This window comes from Diceros bicornis, chromosome 20 (assembly GCF_020826845.1).
Source record: "Diceros bicornis minor isolate mBicDic1 chromosome 20, mDicBic1.mat.cur, whole genome shotgun sequence".
Taxonomy (NCBI): Eukaryota; Metazoa; Chordata; class Mammalia; order Perissodactyla; family Rhinocerotidae; genus Diceros; species Diceros bicornis.
In genome coordinates this window covers 60,126,791-60,149,386 of record NC_080759.1, presented here as the reverse complement: position 1 = coordinate 60,149,386, position 22,596 = coordinate 60,126,791, and the positions used below count along the sequence as shown (strand labels likewise).

At 50.0% G+C, this 22,596-nt stretch overlaps 2 protein-coding genes across 2 annotated transcripts; one reads left to right on the top strand and one right to left on the bottom strand.

The window, feature by feature from the left end:
• Positions 1 to 3,090: 3,090 nt before the first annotated feature.
• Positions 3,091 to 8,245, bottom strand: IRX2 (iroquois homeobox 2). Its single transcript, XM_058564380.1, has 5 exons — positions 7,680 to 8,245; positions 5,934 to 6,339; positions 4,955 to 5,671; positions 4,106 to 4,180; positions 3,091 to 3,424 (listed from the first exon to the last, which is right to left on the bottom strand). Exons 1-4 carry the CDS (start codon positions 8,229 to 8,231, stop codon positions 4,128 to 4,130), a joined length of 1,728 nt encoding a protein of 575 aa, XP_058420363.1. The 5' UTR covers positions 8,232 to 8,245; the 3' UTR covers positions 3,091 to 3,424; positions 4,106 to 4,127.
• A 590-nt stretch (positions 8,246 to 8,835) lies between these two features.
• On the top strand, positions 8,836 to 12,255 carry LOC131418956 (uncharacterized). Its single transcript, XM_058563513.1, has 5 exons — positions 8,836 to 9,068; positions 9,260 to 9,336; positions 9,812 to 9,892; positions 11,365 to 11,444; positions 11,567 to 12,255. Exons 1-5 carry the CDS (start codon positions 8,836 to 8,838, stop codon positions 11,966 to 11,968), a joined length of 873 nt encoding a protein of 290 aa, XP_058419496.1. The 3' UTR covers positions 11,969 to 12,255.
• Positions 12,256 to 22,596: the final 10,341 nt, after the last annotated feature.

Sequence of the window (22,596 nt, the reverse complement as noted above, 5' to 3'; positions counted from 1 at the left end):
TTTGCAGAAACAATAACTCTTTTATTGGGAACAAATGTTGACATTTGAGGGGCGAGAGAGGCAGCGGCCGCCGGTCGAGCGCTCCCGGTGCTCTAGGCAGCGCCCGGCCCCCGGGACCCACCTGAGATTAAAGCGCGAATTCCGATAAATCAGCTGTAATGAAGCCCCGGCCGCGGAGGGAGAGGGGCCGGCTGACCACGCGGCCGCCTGGCCGAGGAGCAGGCAGCGCGCCCCGCGCGGCGCTCGGCGCTCGCCGGTGCTGTGTGCCTCTGTCTCCCCTACCTCCGCTCGCAGCTGCAAACGTCTGTCTTGGCCGCCGGCTTAATTTTTGATTAACTAGATTTTAAAGCAAAAATAAAAATCAGATCCCATAATTTCCTTCCCCAATGAAGGCTTTTTCTTTCTCTTTCCCTCTCTCTCCTTTCTCTTTCTCTCTCCCTCTCTCTCTCCATTTCTTCCTCCCTCATCTTTCCTAGTGATCTACCTGCAGAAGAGCTCATAAATCACTCCTCATTTCTTTAAAAAGTTCCCTCTAAACACCTGCAGGTTTTATGTTCTTAGCGTACATTTAAAAATCAACTTCTCTAGAAAGAAATTCAGGTCAGGAGGCAGGGTGGGTAAGTTATGGAAATCTTTGATAATTTGTTGGGCATATAAACATCAAAGGAGATTCGTTAGCCTGGGCTAATCTCCTGAGCTGTTTTGACTTTTCACCAATTGAAACGTGCACGTCGCCCTGAGAACCGGGTCCAGCGTGCGTGTGTGCGTGCGTGTGTGCGCGCGTGTGTGTGCAGAAACGTCTCACATGTCCAGGTAAGACAATCTTCTCCGTTCCAAAGGGAGGCAGCTTTTATCCAGGCTTCCATTTCTGAACATATGCGGCAGAGATCGATTTTTACTTCGGTTTCCTACTCCCACACTCTGCTCTCCTTTAAGAGATGGAGTGCCTTCAAGGTTCTAGCTTCATTAGGGTGTGTGGTCTTTCAGTGTTCAATTTGTTAAATATTGTTAACTTTCAGACTTCTCACTGAAGCCTTCAAAATACCCGAATTATAATGTTATGTATAACAGAGACATTGCTGTCATGCACTGTATTCCCTGCTGACATAGGAACTATGGCTAATATTAATAAAAGCAAACTACTTAACACCTTCATACTGCAATCTAAAATGCTATCTGGAGGGGAAAAGTCATTATCTTCACAGAAATTCTATGAAGGGTTTATGTCTAAAACAAAAGCGAAGGAGCTGGCAGCCCACTTTTCCTTCTGCAGACTCCCATTTATTTTCTTCCAGACCGTGCTGCCACAGGGTGGCAAGGCTTCCCGTGTGAAAAATCTTCCCTGTCGCCAAGAGAGAGCTCAGCTCCAAACACTTCCGTGTCTCTTACTAGGGGAGGCAGGAAGGGGAGAAAAAGAGTTCTACCCAAAAGACGCCTAATCTCCAAATGCTTATACATTTAAAACCAACACAATGCCTAAGTAGTAGTAGAAAATGGAAATCTTGATCTGCTCCTCTTCTCCACAAACTACAATTGCTCCTCCGCACTGGTGTGGCTCTGTGTCCCGTTAACAGCCTCCTGGCTTTCCCTCAAGTATCCAAGATTACTTTCAAAATACCCTTTCTAACAAGACCCCAGCAAGAGGCCACTAATTTCTACAGCACAAAAAGCCACTGGAGAGAGATTCGTTTGTCAATATCAACTGGTCCAGCAATTTCCCATCCTCAGACACATCAGCCTATCGGAGCTGGCAGATGTTTAGACAAGATTTTATAAATTGTTCAATATCAGCCCATAATGAACCCCAACTGACCATTCCAAAGCAGCTAAAAGCATCCGGGACGTCCCCCGCTGGGATCCAATAATGCACTCACGCTGCAACATTATTAATCACGGAATAAAATAGATGAACCTCTTGAAAAATAAGTGTATGATTGATTAAAGGGCAATCTAAGAAGCTATTATTCTTGTTTTATAACCGTAAATTATATTCACTCAATTTATCTTTGGAGAGCAAATAAATGATTGTTCATTTCTTTTCTGAAATTATATTATATGGATATCCACATAATTTTAGTGAAAATTAAAGTGACAGTTTTGCTGCTTTTATGATACTAATCAAAGGGAATATCTTGACTACAAATTCTAGACGTGTCCTATAATTAGATAGTGAGTAACACCATAACGAGGCAATAGTCTAAGGTTGTTTAAACTTTTCTCTACCCCCAGGGTGAGGGTAAGAGCCACTGAAAGGAAAATCAATCTCTCCTCCCAGATTTTCGCCTTGTGTTTAATGTGAGTTTTATGAAAAGGAGAGTTAAGAAGTCGTTCAATAAATCTAAATAATCTATGCCAATCTGGATCATTCAGGCTTTAAAATAATCATTTCCATCAGTAATCTATGGCAGGGGTGTAACTCTCCATTGCCCATGTTATCACGACACTCCAGTGTACTTTACTGAGGAGGTTCAATAACTCAGCATCAGAAATACACATAAAATGGATCCTAATGCATGAGGATGTCAGATCATTTCATTTTGCCAAGTGTTTAAAATTTACACTAACAAGTAATTTGCATATTCAGAGCACAAAATCTTAATTTTCTTGTAATACATGTGTATACAAATAATCTAAAACCATATATATCTCCCTACTGTGTATTTCTGTTCCATCTGCCTTTTTTTATGAGCGGGAGAAGGGAGAGATTATTTTACACATTTTCATTAAAAAGCCCGAGGTCAGATCACCTTTGGGATGGACTCTCAACACCAGGGCTCCCTACCCAAATCGCTCTTCCAAGAAAAATGAACCCCAAACACCATATTGTTGTATACTAGTCTGTTTTTATTTACAATTTAAGATATAAATTAGTAAAGAATTCTTGTTAAACAACCAACAAAGATTGTATAACCAGCAATGTTCAAATAAAAACCAGGCAGAATTTATTTACAAAAAGTTTAGATTCCATTGCAATACAACTTGCATAAATTACTAGAAGCTTTATATCATTATAAAAATAAATATCAAATTTGTTTCCACTTCTTAAGTACTCAAGTTCTTCAATCACATTTTATTTCTACTGTGTACATCTTTTACAAATAAATTTTACAGTAAATCCTATCACACCTATAGAATATATACCGTGGCAATGAAGTGATCAATTCAAGATATCCTGAGAAAAAAGATTGTTTTCAAAAGTCACACATACATTGGGGAGCTATACTATGCCAACAAATTCACGTATGTCCAACACAAGTCTGTTTTGTTGAGTCTGTGGCTTGAGAGTGCTCTGTGATCCTTCCCTTTTATAGTGGCACAAGATGCGGTCCGGGTTTAGACATCTGATTTTTATATCTGTATATTTATAAACTTGGGAAGAGAGATGGCCTGCTGACTTTTTTTCCAAAGCAATTGTGACACCTACCTGTGGACCAAGGAAAAAACCAAATCATCCCATTTCCTTCAGTTCCACACGAACACCACCATCACCTTATAAAAATGAGTAGATCTGAAATGGTTCTGCCTCCTTCCCATCTTCAAGATGTGGGATTAGTAATTTTGCTTAGTGGTAAAGTGGGTATTTTTTTGAGACAGTGCTGTGAGCCAGGCAAACTTCAGGGTCCTATCTAGTCCATCTGGACACAGGGGGACAGGACTGATAAGACTAGTGCCTCTTGTGTCTGTTCCGTCTCCCTCTGCAAACATCATCTATAAAGGGCTTTGATACCCCAAGTTTCACCAGCACTGGCTCATCAGAGCAAGCGTCTATTAAGTGTCTTTCGTAGTAAACATGGTTCCAAATTGCATACAAATACCCAGATTTTAATAATCTATTTTTCCAAAGAGAAAACAACAGCTGTGGTGCAATAAATATCATTCCAGCTAAAGGAGTGATTCTTCTGAGCAGAACTTGAACAAGATAGAAGGATTCTACAAAAGAGAACAGACACTCTCCCACTTAAAGGAAAAAAAGACTGGAGAAGGTGCAATGCCCTGTCCTCAGACCCCATCACAAGAAGCAAGAAATACACATTAAGCAAGTTTATGGAGCAATCGGTGCAGGGAGGCACCCGAGGGTAGGAGGAGACAGCAGGGTGCCACTTACTTTCATTGCTGAGCCGGCCCTTCTATAGGTAGGGCTGGACGCCCCCACCAACCACGGTGCAGCCCTCACTGGCATCTGTCAGGGGAGGGGGCAGTTAGTCAGAACCCACCCCACAGCCATCTGTCTCCCAGACGCCGTGCACCCACCAGCCCGCACACCCACGCAGCTCGCCCTTGCACCCCGCAAACAGTTTGGGGGACCCGACTGCCTCCACCACCGCCGTCTGAGACAGACTTCGGTCCTCTTTCTTAGTTCCCATTTTCTCTTCCCCTTGAGCTTCTTAGGTCTTATCAGCTCAAGCCTGAATTAGGAGCAACAGAGGCAATATAGACAAGGGGGGAAAGAGGAAAAAGGATCTCGCTTTCTCTTTTGAAGAACTAAAGCCTCTGGGAGTATCTAGAAGGTTTTGTTTCCTTCCAGCCCAAGACTGAAGAGGCGATGCAGCCGAGAGGCCATAAAGCAACAAAACACATCCACACCGAAGCTTAGGCTCCTCCGCAGGGAGACCAGCTGTAATTTGCATTTTATGGCGAACTGTGTTTGCCAAAACTAAAACGGTCATGATAATAACAACAATAGTGGTAACAATAATAAATAAAATGGAAAGTAAATAATAATGGGGTAGGTCTTATTGCAAGGCAAGGATCGCCTGGCCTCCCCCTCCTTGTGGCTTCACCACCTCCTTCACTTCCCCTAACTTTTAAGCGAAGAGTGGCGCACTCTTTTTCCTTTTCTCCTTTAAGTGACGAAGGTCCCCGAGCCTCTTCTCCCGGGTTCTCGGGAGTGCTGACTAACCACGGCCCCCTGGCTCTCCCTCCCCAGAGGCCCCGCGGGCCGCAGGCAGCCTACCTTTCTTGGGCTCGTAGCCGCCGCCCGGGGGTCGGTAGTGAGGCTCCAGCGGGTGCGCGCTTGCCTTGCCCGCGTCGCTGGCAGCCTTGGGCGCCACGTGCAGCGCGTCTCCGGGTGCCGGGGCCGCCGAGTTGTACCGCAGGAGCCCCTGGCCCTGCAGCGCGGCGTTCAAGTTCCCGTAGTTTGTGTAGTTGCCGTAGAAGGGCGACGCGTAGTAGAGGTGGCGGCCGAGCAGCGGCGACGCGGAGTAGGGCGAGCCTCCCGGCGGCGCCCCGGAAGAGGCGGGTGCGGCGGCCGCGGGCAGCCCCGGCGGCACGCAGCCCGGGCCCAGGCTCGGCTGCTTGAGGTCCGACGTGGCGATCTCGGCCAGAGACCACAGCTTGGGCTTGCTGGCGGGTTGCGGTGCGCCCGGCGACGTCCGGCTGCCCAGGGGCGTCTTGCCGCCGCCGCCACCGCGGGGCGCTGCCTCGGGTGGGGGGCTCAGCAGCGGCGCCTCCACGCCGGTGAGCGGCGACGAGGTCACAGGCTTGGGCGGCGCCAGGTCCCGTTCGCCCTCCTCCTCGTCGCCCTCGTCCTCCTCCAGGTCATCGTATTTATTATCCCTGCACTCCGAGCCCGACTCGCACATGGGGTCCCCGGCGCGGCACGGCAGCCTCTCCCCGTCCGACTCGGCGGAGCACGAGTGATCCGTGAGCGAGTCCACGTGCAGGCTGATCCCTGCGGGGGCGCGGGCACGGTCGGTGGCACGCGGGGCCAGCGTGGGCACCCAGGGCACCCTCCGCCCCAGAAGATCCCTCACCTCACCCAACCCCTGTCACGGCTTAGGGGGAGCACGGGCCCCCGGGAAGCGCCCCGAGGAGTCGCTGGGCCCCGCGCGAAACCGGGGTGTTGGGCGGGCAGCATCTTCCCCGACTTAGCTCTGCGCCCCGCCTGGGAAGAAGGCTGCCCCTGCCCTCGCGCCAGCCGCTGCCCCGCTCACCTTCGTCCTCCGCCGACGTCTCGGCGCCCTCCCTCGCCTTGTCCGGACTCTCTTCCTTGCTCCTTGCTGCGTCGCCCTCGTCCTCGTCCTCGTCCTCGCTTTTGTTCCTTGGGGCCCACGTCATCTTGTTCTCCTTCTTGAGGCGCCGGCGCGCGTTGGCGAACCAGGTGGAGACCTGCGTGAGGGTCATCTTGGTGATGATGGCCAGCATGATCTTCTCACCCTTGGTGGGGTAAGGGTTCTTGCGGTGCTCGTTCAGCCAGGCCTTGAGCGTAGCCGTGGCGTCCCGCGTGGCGTTCTTGCGGTACGCCGGGTCGTTGAGCTGGTACGGGTAGGCCGCGCCGCCGTACGGGTGGTAGCTGATGGCGCCCGTCATGCCGGTGGTGTGCGCATCGTAGGGTGCGCCCTGGAACCGACAAGAGCCTGGTGAGTGGCTGCGCGGGGACCCGACAGGCATCAGCGCGAAGGTGACCCCCAGTCCGCCCGTGGCCGCCTTTCCCACGGTGGTCTACCGCCCTCGAGCCGCGCTTCCCGCAGCAACAGAGCAAACGCAGCGAGTAATTTAAGGCCAGCTGTTGATCACGAAAAGCGCTGTAGTTTTCTCGAATTTTTGAACCATTTGACTTTCCTAAAATGACATATCTCCCTCCGAATGTCCCTGAGCTGCGGGTACAGACGTACACCAACGCGCGAGCACACAGGCCCACAGGTAGTTTTTGATATCTAAATCTCTCTGGATGCACCAAGTGCTGCTGCCTCCCCCTGCTCCCCTTCCCGCCCTTCTACGGTGAAAAAACCACCCCACAGTCCCCGCTCCGCTATTCACCGCTCTAAAGCTCCGCAAATCCAATTTGCAACTCAGAAGCCAGTCACCGTTTCGAATTCTTCAAATACGCGGTAATTAGCATTTTAATTCAGCCTTTAACGTTTAAATTCGAGACCTTTGCAGCCTTTGAGGTCCCAGCTACTCAGTCGCTACCCTGGAATTCCACCGAGGGCGGGCAGTGGCGACAATCCCCCGTAATGGCCTCAATCGCTCGAAACGCGCTTCGCCACCCCCTGGGCCGGGCTCAGCTGCGGAACCTGAGGCGCGCGGGCCGACCCCGGGTCTGCGGAGCAGGAGCTGCTCTCGGTGGACCGGGGACCGAAGTGGCACTTAGCAGGCCAAACGCCCTCCGACACGCTTTTCGAAAGCACAACCATGGGGACAAATTAAGGCCGAAACTGTGTCGGGCCAGGCCGGGCCCTGGATCCGATGCCCCATGCTCCGCTCCCTCCCCAAACCCGGTGACCCCACGCCCGCAAGTAAATGTTAAGCGCCCGGCAGTCGCCCCGGAGGCCCCAGCGGTGCCGACCCTCGAGCCCCGCTCCCACAGAAGCGTGCTCCCGCCCAGCGCTGGACCCCTCGCCAGGCTTCGGCGCGTCAACGAAGGGGAACTCAGGACAAATACCGACCCCACCGGCCCCAGCAGAGTCGCATTTCCAGGTTCTTGGGGAAAATTACTCCGGGAGCCGAGGGGCAGAGGCTAGGAGAGCAGGTCCTGCCCGGCCTTAGGGACGTCGCCGGCCGGGCGCGCTGCCTCTCCCCCCCGCCTCTTGTCCCGCCAGCGGCGCGGCGGCCGAACCGGCGACTCGGGAGCTACCGCCCACGGCACTTTCCCCGCTCCCTGGCTCGCCGATTCCCGGCCCCGCTCCGCCTACGCCCCGATCAGGGTCCCGCGGCCGCCCGCCCGCCCGCGCGGTTACCATGTAGGACGGGAAGCCGGCGGCGGCGGCCGCCGCGTCGGCCGAGTACTGCAACGGGCTGCCGAAGCCGGTGGCCGCCTGCGCCGTGAAGGCCGCCGAGCCCGGGTAGGGGCTAAACGCCGAGCCCGACGCCGAGCGCGCGAGCTCCTCGCTGCGCGGCGCCGCCAGTGCCGACGCGCCGTACGCTGGACACGAGTAGAGCGCCAGCGAGCCGGGCGCCTGGTACAGGTAGCCCTGGGGGTAGGACATGGTGGGCGCGGGGCCCGCGTCACGCCGAGCAGCGGGCAGGGCGCGCGGCGCCCTCCATCCACGCCCAGCCGGGGCGCGGCGCGGCGGCGGGCGCGGGGGCCGCGGGCCGAGGCAGGCCGGCCCGCGCACTAGCCCGGGCGGCCCGCGGGCCGGGGAAGCGGCGGGGCGGCGGCGGCAGCAGTGGCGGCGGCAGCGCGGAGCCGGTGGGCGCAGCCGCGCGCCAGGCCGGCGGTCGGGGTTTGGGGGAGTCTGGAGTCGGGAGTGAGGAGTTGAGGAAGGAGCGCTCGAGTTTCCGAGGGACATTGGAACGCGGAGCTGTCCGTCACGCGCTCATCTGCATATTCGGGCGCCCGCCCCCTCCCCTGCTCCGCCCGCTCCGCCTGCTCCAGCGGCCTGGCCGCGGCCGGGGGAGGGACAGGGAACCAGGAGGGGAGGGGAGGAGGTGGGGAGGGCGAAGGAGAGAATGGCGAGAGGGAGGAGGGAGGGACACGCAGGCTTTTGTGGCGCAGTCGCCTCTCACGCAGCCCCAGCCCGCGGCCCGCGGCCCCGCAGCCTGGCCAGGCCCAGCAGCGCGCACCCCCTGCCACTCGCACGTACTCTCAGCCACCTCGCACCCCACCACTCCAGCATACCCCCCACCTCTCCCCAGGAGCTCCCCCAGTGTCTGCACCGCCCTAGCCACCTTCTTCATCGCCCCCACCCACCCCAATACAGCCACTGCCCCGCCCCCCAGCTGGGCACGCAAGGACTAGGCAGAGGCCGCCCGCAATCGGGCCGGGCTGCTCCGCTTGGGGGACGAACGGTCGGTGTCTCCCTCTCCCCCGCGAAGAGGCCGGCCCAGGTGACTGCGCGCGGGACCCCAGTGTCCAGGCAGGGAGCTGCTGGGTGATGGGGGGCGGGGTGCGAGATGGTGGCACCTGGGGCCCAGGTCCTCCTGGGGGTGGCGTGCGCGGCTTTCACTCCACCTTCCTCGGTCTACTCGGCCTCGGTGCGAGGCTCCCGCGTGGCCTCCAATCTGGTCACCTGCCCCACGCCGCCCAGCGTGTCCCCGCCGGACTCGGATCCGGGCACCTTCTTTGCGAACTGCGAGGACGGCCCTGAGGTGAGCCTTGTGCCCCGAAGTCCACAGCGGAGAGCCGGGTCCCCGGGCGTTAGGACTTTCCACTGTTGGGAGCATTTTAGCACACACCGCCCGTGCCTCACCCGGAAGACGCCAGCCCCAGAAGGGGTTTATTTTATTTTGTTTTAATAAGTTGACTCCTCTTTCGGATTTGTTGTAAAATGCTCGGGAGAATGACTGTCACCGGACAGACCGCCTCTGGCACGTGAAGCCTCACTGGCACTCGGGAAGGGACCAGAAAGCGACAGGCTGGTGGCGCGGGCGCAGTCGGCAGAGCAAGTAGCTCAGGTAACAGCGGCGCAGGTGGTGCCTCGCGGGGCCCAGAGGCGTGATGCTCAGCGAGGGCCCTGGGACCTCAGCCCCGAAACCCCCGCTTCCTCGTCCCTCCTCCAGTCCTCCCCTACCGGGTCCGGCTGAAAGCGGGGGAGGCGTCACCGATGGGGCGCGTTCAGGGGGTCCACAGGGGGTCGAGGGTGTGCGGAGCCGGGCGGGGGCGCCAGCCCAACAGGTGCCTCTTTTTCGGAGGCCGTCTGGGCTGGGAGAGCTGTAGAGGGAGAAGGAGGCCGCGGGAGGGAGCTCGGCATGCAGCTCCCCCTCCCCGCACAGCCCCCTGCCCTCAGCCCTGTTGGCTCTGCAGCTCGCTGAGTGGCCTCACTTTTCGCGTTCCGGTCCGGATCGCGCGGGCAGCACGAGGCTCCAGCCGCCGGCCTGGTCGCCTGCGGAACGTTCAGGGCTCGGTGAGGCTGCGTTTGTCTTTCCCCAGGTCCAAGGGAACCAGTTGCAAACTGCAGTGTTGGGCTTGAGAAGAACCCATTCTCCTTGGCCTGCAGGCCTGTCGCTCCGGGTAGGTATGATCCAGGCACGGCATGCCTCCTCCACTAGTCCCCAAACCCCTCGCCCCGTCACTCCTCCCACCTCCCATTGCTCCCCCACATCACTTTTCCTGCAAACCACAACTCTGCACCTTCCATACATCACCCCCAAACACACCACTCCCTCCAAACTCACTGCTTCTGACACTTTCTGGGCCACTTCGAGGACCCACTTCGAGGACCCACTTCGAGGACCCAGCAGGGGGGTTTCGACAATGCTGCGACCCCCAAGTGGGACGCCCTGATTCAGTTCAGGGCAGATATTTTACATCGATTATTGTAGCTTTAAAAAGGAAACAGAGAGAGAAGGGGAGAGGGGTAGAGCCCCTTCAGCCTTGTGGAGCATGCCGCTGACAAAATCTAGGACATTTTTGGTCTTCCAGGGAGGGAACCGGCCGGTAAGAGGCCATAGATGAGCCGCGCGCGCGCACCTTCGATGACAAACACAGCAGCAGCAGATCAGATTGCAGTCTTTCGGGTTATCTTCCAATTAGAGACTTTAAGTGAAAAAATCAGTCTAATTTTTATCTCCAAGGACTGGCCTGGAGTATTTCCATTTCTAAAGACCAGTTCCTGCTGTGGTTTCATTAGCATTTGGGGCTGGCCCCCTCGCCAGCCCTCCCTCTCTCTTGACACCCCCTGGGCCTGATCTCTGCCAGGGGCAGAAAAGAAACAGCGAATTATTACAAAAACATCCCCAGTTTGGAGCAGGAGCGTATGCTTCCGATACACTCGATTTTGACATCAATTAAGTATATAACCAGACAAGTGCATGTGGCGTTGGAGGGTCTCCCGTTGCCTCCAGAAACGCTGCCTGCGCCTCCTCTGCCTTTAGCTCTGTGCCGCTGGTCCTGGAGACAGCCTCTTCCCTGAGTACAGTTCCGCCCCGCAATTACACTCCTCCACTGAAGCCTAAATTTTCCGTACTGCCGCCTGCTACTAGTAAAAACCGTCTACCTTGCACTATTAAACAGTCGAATCGCACTACATGCCGTTTTTATTGGTAGTGACTGTAGCAAATTAAAATGCCTACGCAGAGACATTAAAACTTATGCTCTGCTTTATTATTGGAATATATAAACTCCGTTTCGCTTTCAAGCTCCTTGATTTTTAAAAATCACTTTTCCTTTTCTTAGATTAAAGTTGGCTTGGTCTCCTTTTTAAAAAATCAGTCGAAAAAAAAAAAACATGCTCCAAGTGTCGAGGCTCCAGGCGGTGGCTCCGAGAGCGGCTGCCTGCGAGGGTGGCCTGGATCCGCTCGAGCTGCGTCTCCCGGCACCGCGGAGAGTGCAGGCCGCGCGGGGATCGCTCGGCTGCGCCCGGGCCCCACGGCTGCCTCTCCCGGAGAGCAGGGACGTGGATGCTTCGCTCACCGGTGCGGAGGGTGTTCAGGCATGTGGGGCGCCTGGGGATGGCCAGGCACTTGGCTCCTGTTGCTTTCCAGTTGCCGTCCGAGCTGGAATGGTAGAGAACGGTCTGGCACTCAGGGAAACCCGGGTAACTGCCTTGAAAGCACGATCACTTGTAAGTGTTACCTGGGCAGTGTGCGTTTTCAGGTTGACTGTGGATCCTTCCCCTTCCTCTATGTGTGCATTAAAAAAAAAAAAAAGTTAACGCTGTCACATTTTTGTTTCTTGGCCCAACAGTGGCCGCTGTATTTGGAACAAGTCGGGGTGGACACGCACGTTTCAAGGTGCCGGGGTTTCCTGCAAGGCCAAACGCTGAGAAACGTCAGAAATGCGGCCGTGGGCCCGAGGGCCGTTCCCGGAAAGCGGCCGCTGCGTAGGCCGAGGGCTCTCTGGACGCGGTCCGTGCTGGGGCTCCCGGGCCGCCGGGGAGGCGGAGCAGCGAGCGGACTCGAAGTCGTGCGCGCGGGCGGCGAGGGGGCGCTGTGGCCCGCCGCTGCGGCCTCGTCCCTGCAGCAGTGGCCCGGGCGCTGTCCCCGGCCGCCGACGGGCGGCAGGCGCCCCTGCCCTGGCGCGACCTACCTCTTCCCAGGTCGCTTTAATTCGGGGAAGAAGGAAAATTATGCTAGCGCATTTCAATAAAACCTACGTCGGACACGACCTTTTCCTCATTCTGTTTTATTAACCTGGACTTCGGTGGCGTTTGTACGAATTTGGTGGGAAAATAGCTACCGCTTTTGGAGTGTGTCATTTTTATTTTTTTGTCAATTAAGATTAAATGTACGCCTTTTACCTGGGTTCCCCTTAATGGAGGAACATTTACAGTGTAAGGAGTTTCACTGTATGGAAGCATATTCCTAATCAGGAGTCCCGAGCCTCCCAGGACTTCCTGGCGGGACTGCGGAGGGAGTGACAGCGAGAAAGAGAAAGAAGGGACCAGAAATTAGATTCTGCAATTTCCTTTGTTTTTCTTTTCCTTTTTTGGAAACCGAAATAAGTCGCTATAAGTTGTACAAAATTTGAGTCGAAAGCAAACCTAAAGCGTGGTGTACGCCCTCTCGGTATTCCAGGAACAAGTTGGATTGGATTTCGGATGCACCAGTACTCCCAGCTCGGTTCTCAAACTGCTGGTGACGCGGCAAGGTGTCCCTGGAGACCAAGCGCGGAGGGACCCGTGCGGCGGCGGCCGTCCTGTGCTGGCGCCCTGAGCGGGGACCCATCCCGGTTTTCAAACGCGCCAGAATGCCTAGGCCATCCCGGGCAGCGACACGGGCCGCGCGGGAGGGGACATGAGGTGACAACCCTGCGGGCTGGGGACGACCCCCTGGGGGTCAGAACGCCGGGATTCCAGGACCCAGGGCTCGCTCTTTTACATTCTGAGAACCGCGTTTTCAGCTACCCAGCTCTTCCCCGCTTAACTGACTCTTTAGCTCCTAATTACTGCAAGATCTCTTCATTGCTAACTTGTCCCTCCCGGTTCCCTTTAGTGACCAGCAAAATTCTCGTCCTCTTCACGGATGCCCTGCTTCCGACGTACTTCCTGAAGTTTCTCTCCCCGGAGCGTCCGGAGAAAACTCATCTCGCCGTTTCTCGACATCTGGCAGACTCGGTCTCTGTCCTCCCCTCGCTCTGAGCTCTCCCCGGGCCGAGGTCTCCGCGCCGAGCTGGCCCGGCGCGCCTGGGCCCGGTGAGTCTCACCCGCTCGCGCCCCGTCGGTGTCCGCGGCCCTGGCCTGGCATGGGGTTGGGCGCGGGGCCTGGAAGCCCCCAGAGAGGGAGGAAGAGGGCCGGGCCGTGGACTGGACAGGCCTGAGTTCCTTTAAGGAATCGGAGTTACAGGAGACCTTTTTCCAGAGCAGCGAAGACCTGAGCGATTTAGTTCATAAGCGGTTGTTTGAAAGGAGAAATGTTTGCAAGTCCTCAGTCTTTTCGCCTTGACACCCGCGCACCCAGGCAGGCCTGGACACCCCCACACACAGCGACACAGACACATGCACGCGCACATTCACGCTTCCCGGAGAGGTCCTCGCGGCGCCGCTGGAGCTATTCTGGGCAAGTGGAAACAGATGAAGAGTTGTCAGGGTTGTTTTTTAAGTGTTTCTGCAAGACAGTCTTTGGAAGAACTTAGCTCACCCCCTCCCCACCCCTCCCGCAGCTGCTCCGTCGCTTTGCGTCCACTGTTTTAAACGCCAGGGCGCACCTACACGGTGGGCGCGGGTGTGCGGGTGTGAGCGCGCCCAGGAGGCTGCGGAGACCGCAGGAGTCCACTCAGTCCCGGCAGAGCAGGTAGCACTCCTCGTTCCCAAGGAAACGTGCGAGGAACAGAAGATTTCCTCCAAGTCTTTTCACAATTACTCTTAGCAAACAAGCGAGGCTCTGCAGAGCGTTTGTCTGGGCCATGTTTCATGTCCTTTTGCTAACCCTTAATTCGGTTTTTGTACCCCGAAACAGTTCACCCAGACCACCAATTCGGGCAGCACATGGTGACGCACACACATCCGCCCTTCCCTCCCCAAACTCTCCCGCACACTCTGACACACCTGGGATTGTGTGGGTAGGAGAAGGGAGGATTTTGTTTTTCCTTTTTAAAAACTAGAGAGAATCCAGAAAGAAAAATTTGACAAATTTGATTGCATTAAAAGTAAAAACTTAAGTTGGAAAGAAAATAAATCATTGACACCAACCAAATTCACTAGTGATGGGGAAATCTCCAGTGTGCCAGATGCCGCTTGACACCACTGGATGACACCACACAAGGCCCAGGGTGTGCAGAGGCAGGGAGCTCTCTCCCACGGCTGCGCTAGTTTAAATTGCTGCAAAAAAAAGTTAGGGGGACATTTGGAAACATCCGAAAGAGCAGGAGATGCCCACTCCACCTCACCCTGCAACTCCTTGCCTCATTGTCCATTGCAGAGAAAACGCCAGGCGGGGGCTCAGGAGGCTGGGGAGCCAGCCTTTGCAGTATTGTTTGCAAACTGCAAGACTGGAAACCTCCTAAATGGCAATTGCTAGAAGCCTGGATAAAGAATCTGGGGCATATTTCATGGAATAGAATGTTCCCCAGGGCTGCGAGTGAATGAAACAGCTTCGCTTGTATCAACATGAATAAGTCCTGAGAGTGTAAAGTTGGGTGGGAAAAAATAATAATTAAAAAAAAAAACAAAGGATACAGCCAAGATGATGCTGATGGTGGAATTTTACAAACAGAATATTTTGTGCTATTTACAGGCACAGTGGGAGGGGGGTTGGTGCTACAACAATCTTGGAAGGAAGGTCTCCCCTCCACTACGAAGCACCCTGAGTGCTTTTGAAGAGAGGGAGTGGGAATGGGGGGCTTCAGCTCTATTAATAATATTTTATTTCTGAAAAATAAATCTGAAATAAATGCCAAAAAATGTTAATGATTATTCACTTTGAGTGATGGTTACATGAGATTATATTACTCTGCATATTTTTCTCATGTGAAATATTTTATGTTTTGAAAATTAAAAAGTAAGTATTAGCATTTAAAAGAAGTGTCATAGCACAGAAGTATACCCCGAAAATTGAGTAGTTCTTTCTTTAAAAAAAAAAAAAGTCTTAAAAATTCTTCATCTCTTCCTTCTTTTCTCCATTTTCCCATCCTTCAAAACAAAATAAACAAGGTCTTGGATTTGCAGTTTAGACCTTTAAACTGATTGTCACTTGTGTGGGCCTCTTTGTGCCCTTATACAAAGCATGGCAGGAGAGACAGGTTTCCTTGGCAGGATGCTCCCCAAGCCCTATGCCTTTCTCCTGGGACCTGCAGATCCACTGCCTCACCTTGTGGGAAACGGGGGCCTGGCCACTTGCTCTGTTTGTGGCCTTGTACACCGGGGTCTCTCTCCCAGGGAAGGACAGCAACTCCCCCCAGCCCCGCCCACCTCTGTGGGTGCAGCATGCCTTTCCTGTTCGGAATTCTGCATCTTCTCTTTATGTCACAGTGGACATATTTTAAAGATTTTTTATTTATTTATTTCTCCCCCCAAAGCCCCAGTAGATACTTGTATGTCATAGCTGCACATCCTTCTAGTTGCTGTATGTGGCACGCGGCCTCAGCATGGCCAGAGAAGCAGTGCGTTGGTGCGCGCCAGGGATCCGAACCCGGGCCACCAGCAGCAGAGCGCGCGCTCGAGCTTAACCGCTAAGCCACGGGCCGGCCCATATTTTAGAAATTCAAATCAAGATTAGAGAGAGGGACTGCGGGGAGACAGAAAGTTGGGGGAGGGGCGGAGGGGAAGGGCAAGCGCAGCCTGGGAGGGAAAAGAGAAAAGAAACAGGGCACTGACATGGACGCCTGGCTTCCTTCCGCAGACCCTCACCCCTCCCAGGCCTCCTCACTCCCAGAGTAGAAGGCCCAGCCTTTTTGGCCTTAAGATCTTTCTAGAAAAGACTCACTCTGCTCTCATCCACTCTGCTGCAGCCCGGGGGGATCCGGGTCTTCAAATACAAATCTGCTTAACCACCCTCATAGAGCAAGAGAGGCCTTGGGGCCAAGGCCTGCAGCCCGGCCTCCTCAGTGAGGGCAGTGGTCTCCACATGGCCTCTGTTCCTTATCCTGTCTACAGCCAGGCCTGGAAGAGGGCGCTGCTTCCCAGGCACCACCATGCTTCCGAAGGCTTCCCTGTGCCTCCTGCTTCTGTCTGCAGCTTTGGGCTGGCTGGCCTCTTGCTCCTCTCTTGGGCACCCTGCCCCACTTACCCTTTGGCCTGCAGCCACGCTCCCTCCCTTGTCTAGCACAGTAAGCCCCTTCCCCACATTCTCATTCACCCTTCTTCCTTGGAGCCCAGAGCTGCTGGTGTCAGAGTGTGTTGGTTCTCTGACCTCAGTCTCATCCCTTCACTCAAAGCCTGGATGCTAGACAAATGTTTATTAAATGAACGAGTGAATGAATGAATGAATGGCTTGCTTTTGGTTATTCACCTTTGCTTGTTCTGTTAAAGGCACAGCAGGGTGTTGAGGGAGAGAAACAGGGAAATGATGGGGACACTTGCTTGTATTTCAGCCTCACTTCCTCCTTAGAGATTCCTCCATCCCTGAGCATGGTGGACCACTAATCCAGGCAAGTCAGACCACTCCTCAGGAGCCCTGGCTCCCCAGTGCAAAGCACGATCAATTTGGGATGTTAAATTTTAAGCCCCAATAGATATGCGTATTTAAAATAACGTTTATTTTTTAAAATAAATTCCTTAGTTAGCAGTCAGTCCCAAATCTTGCATTTCTTGAGGAAAGTGAGCATGTGTGTTTACTGTTGCATCCCAGATGCCTGAACAGCTCCCGGCACACAGCAGGCACTCAGTCCATGGAGCTGGGTGAGCAAAGGAAGGCATGTCGAAGATGGGAAACAGGAAACTTGAACAAAAGCAAACTGAACTTTGATGGTATTTTCAGTAAAAACTTCAGAGTGGGAAAGAGTTATAATATTTAAAATTTTAATTAGATCTCAACAAGGTTTTTGGAGATACAGACAAGATAATTCTAAAATCTAATTTTAAAGGCATGGGTTTTAGAATAGCTAAAACAATTTTCACAAAGAATAATAAAGGAGGAGAAATCAGTCTACTCGATTTTAAGACATTACAAGGCAACAGGAGTCAGGAGGGTGTGGTGTTGGTGGAGGGATAGACACATGGTTCACTGGAACAGAACAGAGAACCCAGAAGCAAATCCGTACAAATATTCCTGACTTATTTTGACAAAAGTGCAAAACAATTCAATGGAGGAAAGTCAGTGTTTTCAACAAATGGTACTGGAACAATTGGACACCAGAAGCCAAAAAAAAAAAAAGAAAAAGAAAAAAAGACCTTCAACCCAATCTCACATCTTATACAAAAATTAACTAAAAATAGATCACAGACTTAAATGTAAAATTATAAAACTTTTAGAAAAATACAGGAGAAGATCTTCAAGATCTAGGGCTAGGCAAAGAATTCTTAGACTAGACATCAAAAGCACAATCTATAAAAGGAAAATCTGATAATCTGGTCTTCATCCAAGTTTAAAACTTTTGTTCTGTGAAAGATCCTGTTAAGAGAATGAAAAGATGGGTGCAGACTGAGAGAAAATATTTGCAAACCATATATCCAACAAAGGACTAGTATCTAGAATATATAAAGAATACTCAAACTTCAACAGTGAAACAAAACAACACAAACAACAATCCAATTGTAGTTTGGGCAAAAGACATGTCACCAAAGAGGATCTACAGATGGCAAATGAGCACGTGAAAAGATGTTCAACGTCATTAGCCATCAGGGAAATGCAAATTAAAACCACAATGAGATATAGACATCTATCAGAATGGCTAAAATAAAAAAATAAATAGTATCAGTAAAAATAAATCATATCAAATGCTGGTGAGAATGCAGAGAAATTAGATCATTCATGCATGCTGGTGGGAATATAAAATGGTACATTCACTCTGGAAAACAGTTTGGCAGTTTCTTGTAAAACTAAACTTGCAACTACCATGTAATCTAGCAGTTGCATTCTTGGGCATTGGTCCCAGAGCAACAGAACCTAGGTTCACACAAACCTGTCACTGGGATGTTCCTGGCAGCTTTGTTTGTGATAGACAGAAGCTGATGTCGGCCCAGATGTCCCAGATGGGCGAGGGGTTGAACTTCTGCTCAGCAAAACACAGCAGTGAGGTATTGGTCCACATAGAAGGTCCTGGGTGGATCTCCAGAGAATCAGGCTGAGGGACAACAGCCAGTCCCAAAGGTTACGTACTGCATGAGTATACTTAGAGAACGTTTTTGAAATTGCAAAATTTTAGAAATGGAGCACAGTTTGGTGGTTGCCACGGCTTAGGGACAAGGAAGAGGGAGCTGGGAGTGGCAAACAGGAGGTGGGTAGTTTCTAAAAGGGAACAGCAGGGATCCTTGTGGTGATGGGATGCTCAGTACCTTCACCTTGTGTGTTTTCTGTGACCTTCAAGGGATAAACAGGGCATGAGGGTTGAAGAAGATGTGAGATCAATCATATAGGATGCCCGCTTCTGAGCTCAGGTAGGGAGGGCAAGTGACAAGGTGTCAGTAGAGACGGTACCCTTCTGACGATGCAGAGCCAGGAGCTACGCCAGTGTCCGTGCTCTGAGGGGCATCCGTGCAAAGTGGAAGAGGCAGCAAAAGTGCAAGTCAGACGCAGTGAGTTATGGATACTCTGAGAGCGAACATGTCTCGTTGTTCTTTTATTGTAAGCGAAGCCTCGCAGAGAAGACTTGCAATGTTATCCAAAGATAAAAATCAGTTCTATGTCCAATTAAGAAAAATTGGCATAATTGTTGTTCATTTGTTTTTAAAACCGCAAAGTGAAATAAGTCAGAGGGAGAAGGTCAAATACCGTATGATTTCCTTCATTAAGTAGTAGGTAACAACAACAAAAATAAACAAACACATAGAAACAGATATTGGATTGGTGGTTATCAGAGGGGAAGTGGGGAGGGAGGAGGGTGAAAGGGATAATTCGGCACATATGTGTGGTGATGGGTTGTAATTAGTATTTGGGTGGTGAACATGATGTAGTCTATGCAGAAATAGAAGTATAATGATGTACACCTGAAATTTATACAATGTTATAAAAAAAATGCTATTATTGCACACAGAAGGATTTGTAAACCTTCAAACAGAATTCCAAATAGTTATTTATGAGGAGTGAAACCTGCAGCAGGAAAGGGGAAATATTCAGATTTTGTGACTTCTATATTTTTTTACTTTTTTACATATATTTGGTAATTTTTAAGTTATGCACAAAAATGATGAATTGTGTGTATATGATAAGGGAATGAGAAGAAGAGCATGTCATTATATTGTTATCTTTTGAAATCTCTGACTTTTCCAGATTTTTATATGAGTCCCTGAGAAAAATATTTAGGGTCAACTTTTACATACAGATTCTGAATTAAGGTAGAAAATTATATCTAAGATAAGCACACACATATTTCTAATTCATATTTAACATTAAAATATTTTTATTTACATCTCTCCCCATATATTGAAAGTCTTGTTTCCTTCAACACTCTATATTTATGTATTTGATTTATCTTAAAATATACATAAAAGTTTCAAAACTGTGATATCAGCGTTACTAACAATAAATTCACTGAGTACAGTTTTTTAAATTTCTTTGCAAATCTTTTTGTATCTGGAAAATATCACTCTTAGGATGTACAAAGCACTGTGTTCAAAATTACTTGAAAGTATTTTATCTTATCAATTTTATACACAGATTATTTTTTCTATTTATGTTAATTTTAGGGCTTTTCCCTTTTTGACTGAATTCTGTTTTTGCAAAATAACTTTCATTGTTTAAAAGTTATGAACAATATACTCAGAAAAGTCTTGGCTCCTTAGGTCCAACTCCCCATATCCATCTCTCCCATTTTCATTAACTCCCAGCGAGGCTTCCTGCATTTTATTTTGCAAACAAAAGCAAAGATATGCATGCATTCATGAGAATAAGTCAATAAATCCTTTCTCTTTCTTTCTTAGATAAAAGATAGCCCATCACATACAATCTTCTATATCTTGCTATTTTTCTTAACAACAAATCAAGAACACTACAAATTAATTTGTCGAGATTCTCCTCGTTTTTTCAAAAGTATCTGAACAGCATTCTTTTTAGGTTGCACAGCAGTTCAAGCAGACCCCTGGAGAAGGACATTCGCGCTGTTCCTTACAAACAGTGCTGCGGCAGGCAGCCCTAGGCCAGGTCGTCTCATATCTGTGAAGGCATAGCTTCAGGACAGGGCCTCAAACGTGGGATGACTGGGTCAGAGGGTGAGTGAATGTGCAATTTTACCAGGCATTGCCAAATTTCTGTTCTGTTCTGTTCTCCAGACATCAGTGTAAGAGACTGCATGTTTCTCCACAACCTAACCAGTCTAGGCTGCTTAAAGCAACTTGGAATTTTTTATAATCTGGTATGTCAAAGACAGTGTCTCATTGAGGTATTTTTAAGAGCTTTATCAAGGAATTATTTACATACATGTAAATACAATAAATGTATTGATTTAAGTGTACAGTTTAATGAGTTTTGGCAGCCACCCCACAATCAAGCTTTAGAACACTCCTGTCACCCCACAAAGTGCTGTCATGCTCCTTGACAATCTTTCCTGTCCTAACCCAGCCAACCTCCGATGTGCCTTCTGTCATAACTGCTGCATTTTCTAGATTCCCTGTAAATGGAATCATATAGTATATTGTCTTCAGTGTTTCATCTTCTTCAGTGAGCCTGGTGTTTCTGAAATTTGTAAATGGTGTTCCTTGAACTACCAGTTCTTTCCTTGTTATTAGATAGTATTCCATTGCCCACATTTTATGTATCCGTTCTTGGCTTCATGGATATTTGTGTTGCTTCTACTTTAAAGGCTGTTTTGACACATGCTGCTTGGAACATTGATGCACCCGTTTTGCGTGGACATGTTTTCATTTATCATTGGTGGATCCCTAGGAATGGACTTGCCGGATCCTAGGGTAGGTGTATATTTAATTTTTAATGAAATTGTCAAACTCTTTTCCAAAGTGACTGCACCATTTGGCATGTCTTCCAGCAATGTGTGAGAGTTCCAGTGGCTTCCAATTCTCGAAACTCAACGTGGTCAGTCTTTTCCATTTAGCCACTCTAAACGGAAAGTGGGTATGAAGTGTGTTCTAACTGTGTTCTCTTAGATTCTGTGTTTGTCTATTTGGCATCCGTTCATCACAGAGCTAATTATATTAACTATATTTTCTTATTTTCTGTGTTCTTTGTGCTCAGGCATTTGGGGGCCATACAGATCCAGGGACAGACTGCTCCTCCCAGGGCTAGCCAGTTCTTAGAGGAAGCAAAGGGCTGGCCAGGAGAATGTCTTTCATATGCAAACCCACCAGTCCTGAGTCTATAGCCCCCCCACCTCCCATCTGACTCTCACACACCAAACCAGTGTTGCCCTGCCCTAAATCACCCCAGAGCCAGGCACCGGGGAACTGGAGACCGTTCCTCGGCCCGAAGCCCACCAGGACTATTTAAACTGGCCAGTCCTAAACTGTGTACTCCGCCCAGCCTTGCTCTCCCGGGAAACCCCAGGTGGGCTCTAGCCCAGGCCCTCTCTTCACTCCTGCTGCTGCCTTCTGACCATCCTGTGCCTCCATGTAGTCCTGCCTTGCCTGACATGTCGTTGTTTCTCAGGAGATACGAATAATAAATCCTTCTTTTAACGGCATTAACTGCTTGGTGTCCACACTCAGTCAACTGCATACATTAAAATTTCACAGGTATATTTCAGAACAAAGCGGTATTTCATTGTGGTTTAATTTGAATTTTCCAAATTGTGACTTATGATGTTGATCACATTTTCTTGTGCTTGTTGGTCATCTATATATCTTCTTTTTTAAAGTATTTATTCAGTACTTTTGGTCATTTAAAAAATTGTGGTTTTTTTCTAATTATTGCGTTATAAGAGTTCTTCATGTATTCTGGTCACAAATCCTTTTTCAGATATATGTTTTGTAAGTATTTGCTCCCAATCTGTGGCTTACCTTTTCAATTTTTTCACTTTTCAATGGAGTTTTTCAACAAGCAAAACTTTCGATTTTGATTAAAAAATCCAGTTTTCAAAAATTCTTCTTTTTGCTTCATGGTGTGTGTGTGTGTGTGTGTCTTGTTTAAGAAATGTTTGCCTAATCCAAGGCCATGAAGATTTTCTTTTATGTAATTTTTACTTTGTATGATTTTAGCTCTTCCATTTTGGTCTCTTATAATCCATTTTGGAATAATTTTGTTTACAGTGTGTGATAAGGGTCAACATTCATTTTTCCCCATACAATATCTAGTTATTTCAATGACAATTAACGAAGACTATACTTTTCCCAGTGAACTATCTTAACACCTTTGCCAAAACCCAATTAATCGCTTGAGCATGTGTCTATTTCTGGCTTCTCAGCTCTGTTCCATTGAGAGCTATGTCTGCTCTTACATCAATATCATATGTTTTGCTTATTGTCTCTTTACTGTAAGTCTTAAATTACGTAGTAGAAGTCTTCCAACTTTATTTTTCTTTCGTAAAATTGTTTTGGAAATTCTAGGTCTTTTGTGTTTCCATGAAAATTTTGGATTAGCTTCTCAATTTCTACAAAAAAGCCTGCTGTGGTTTAATTGGAATTTAATTGATAATATAGATCAATTTGTGTAGAATTGCTTTCTTAAAAAATATTGACTTATTCAATCCATAAAGTAGTATATCTTTACTTTTATTTAGGCCTGTTAAAATTT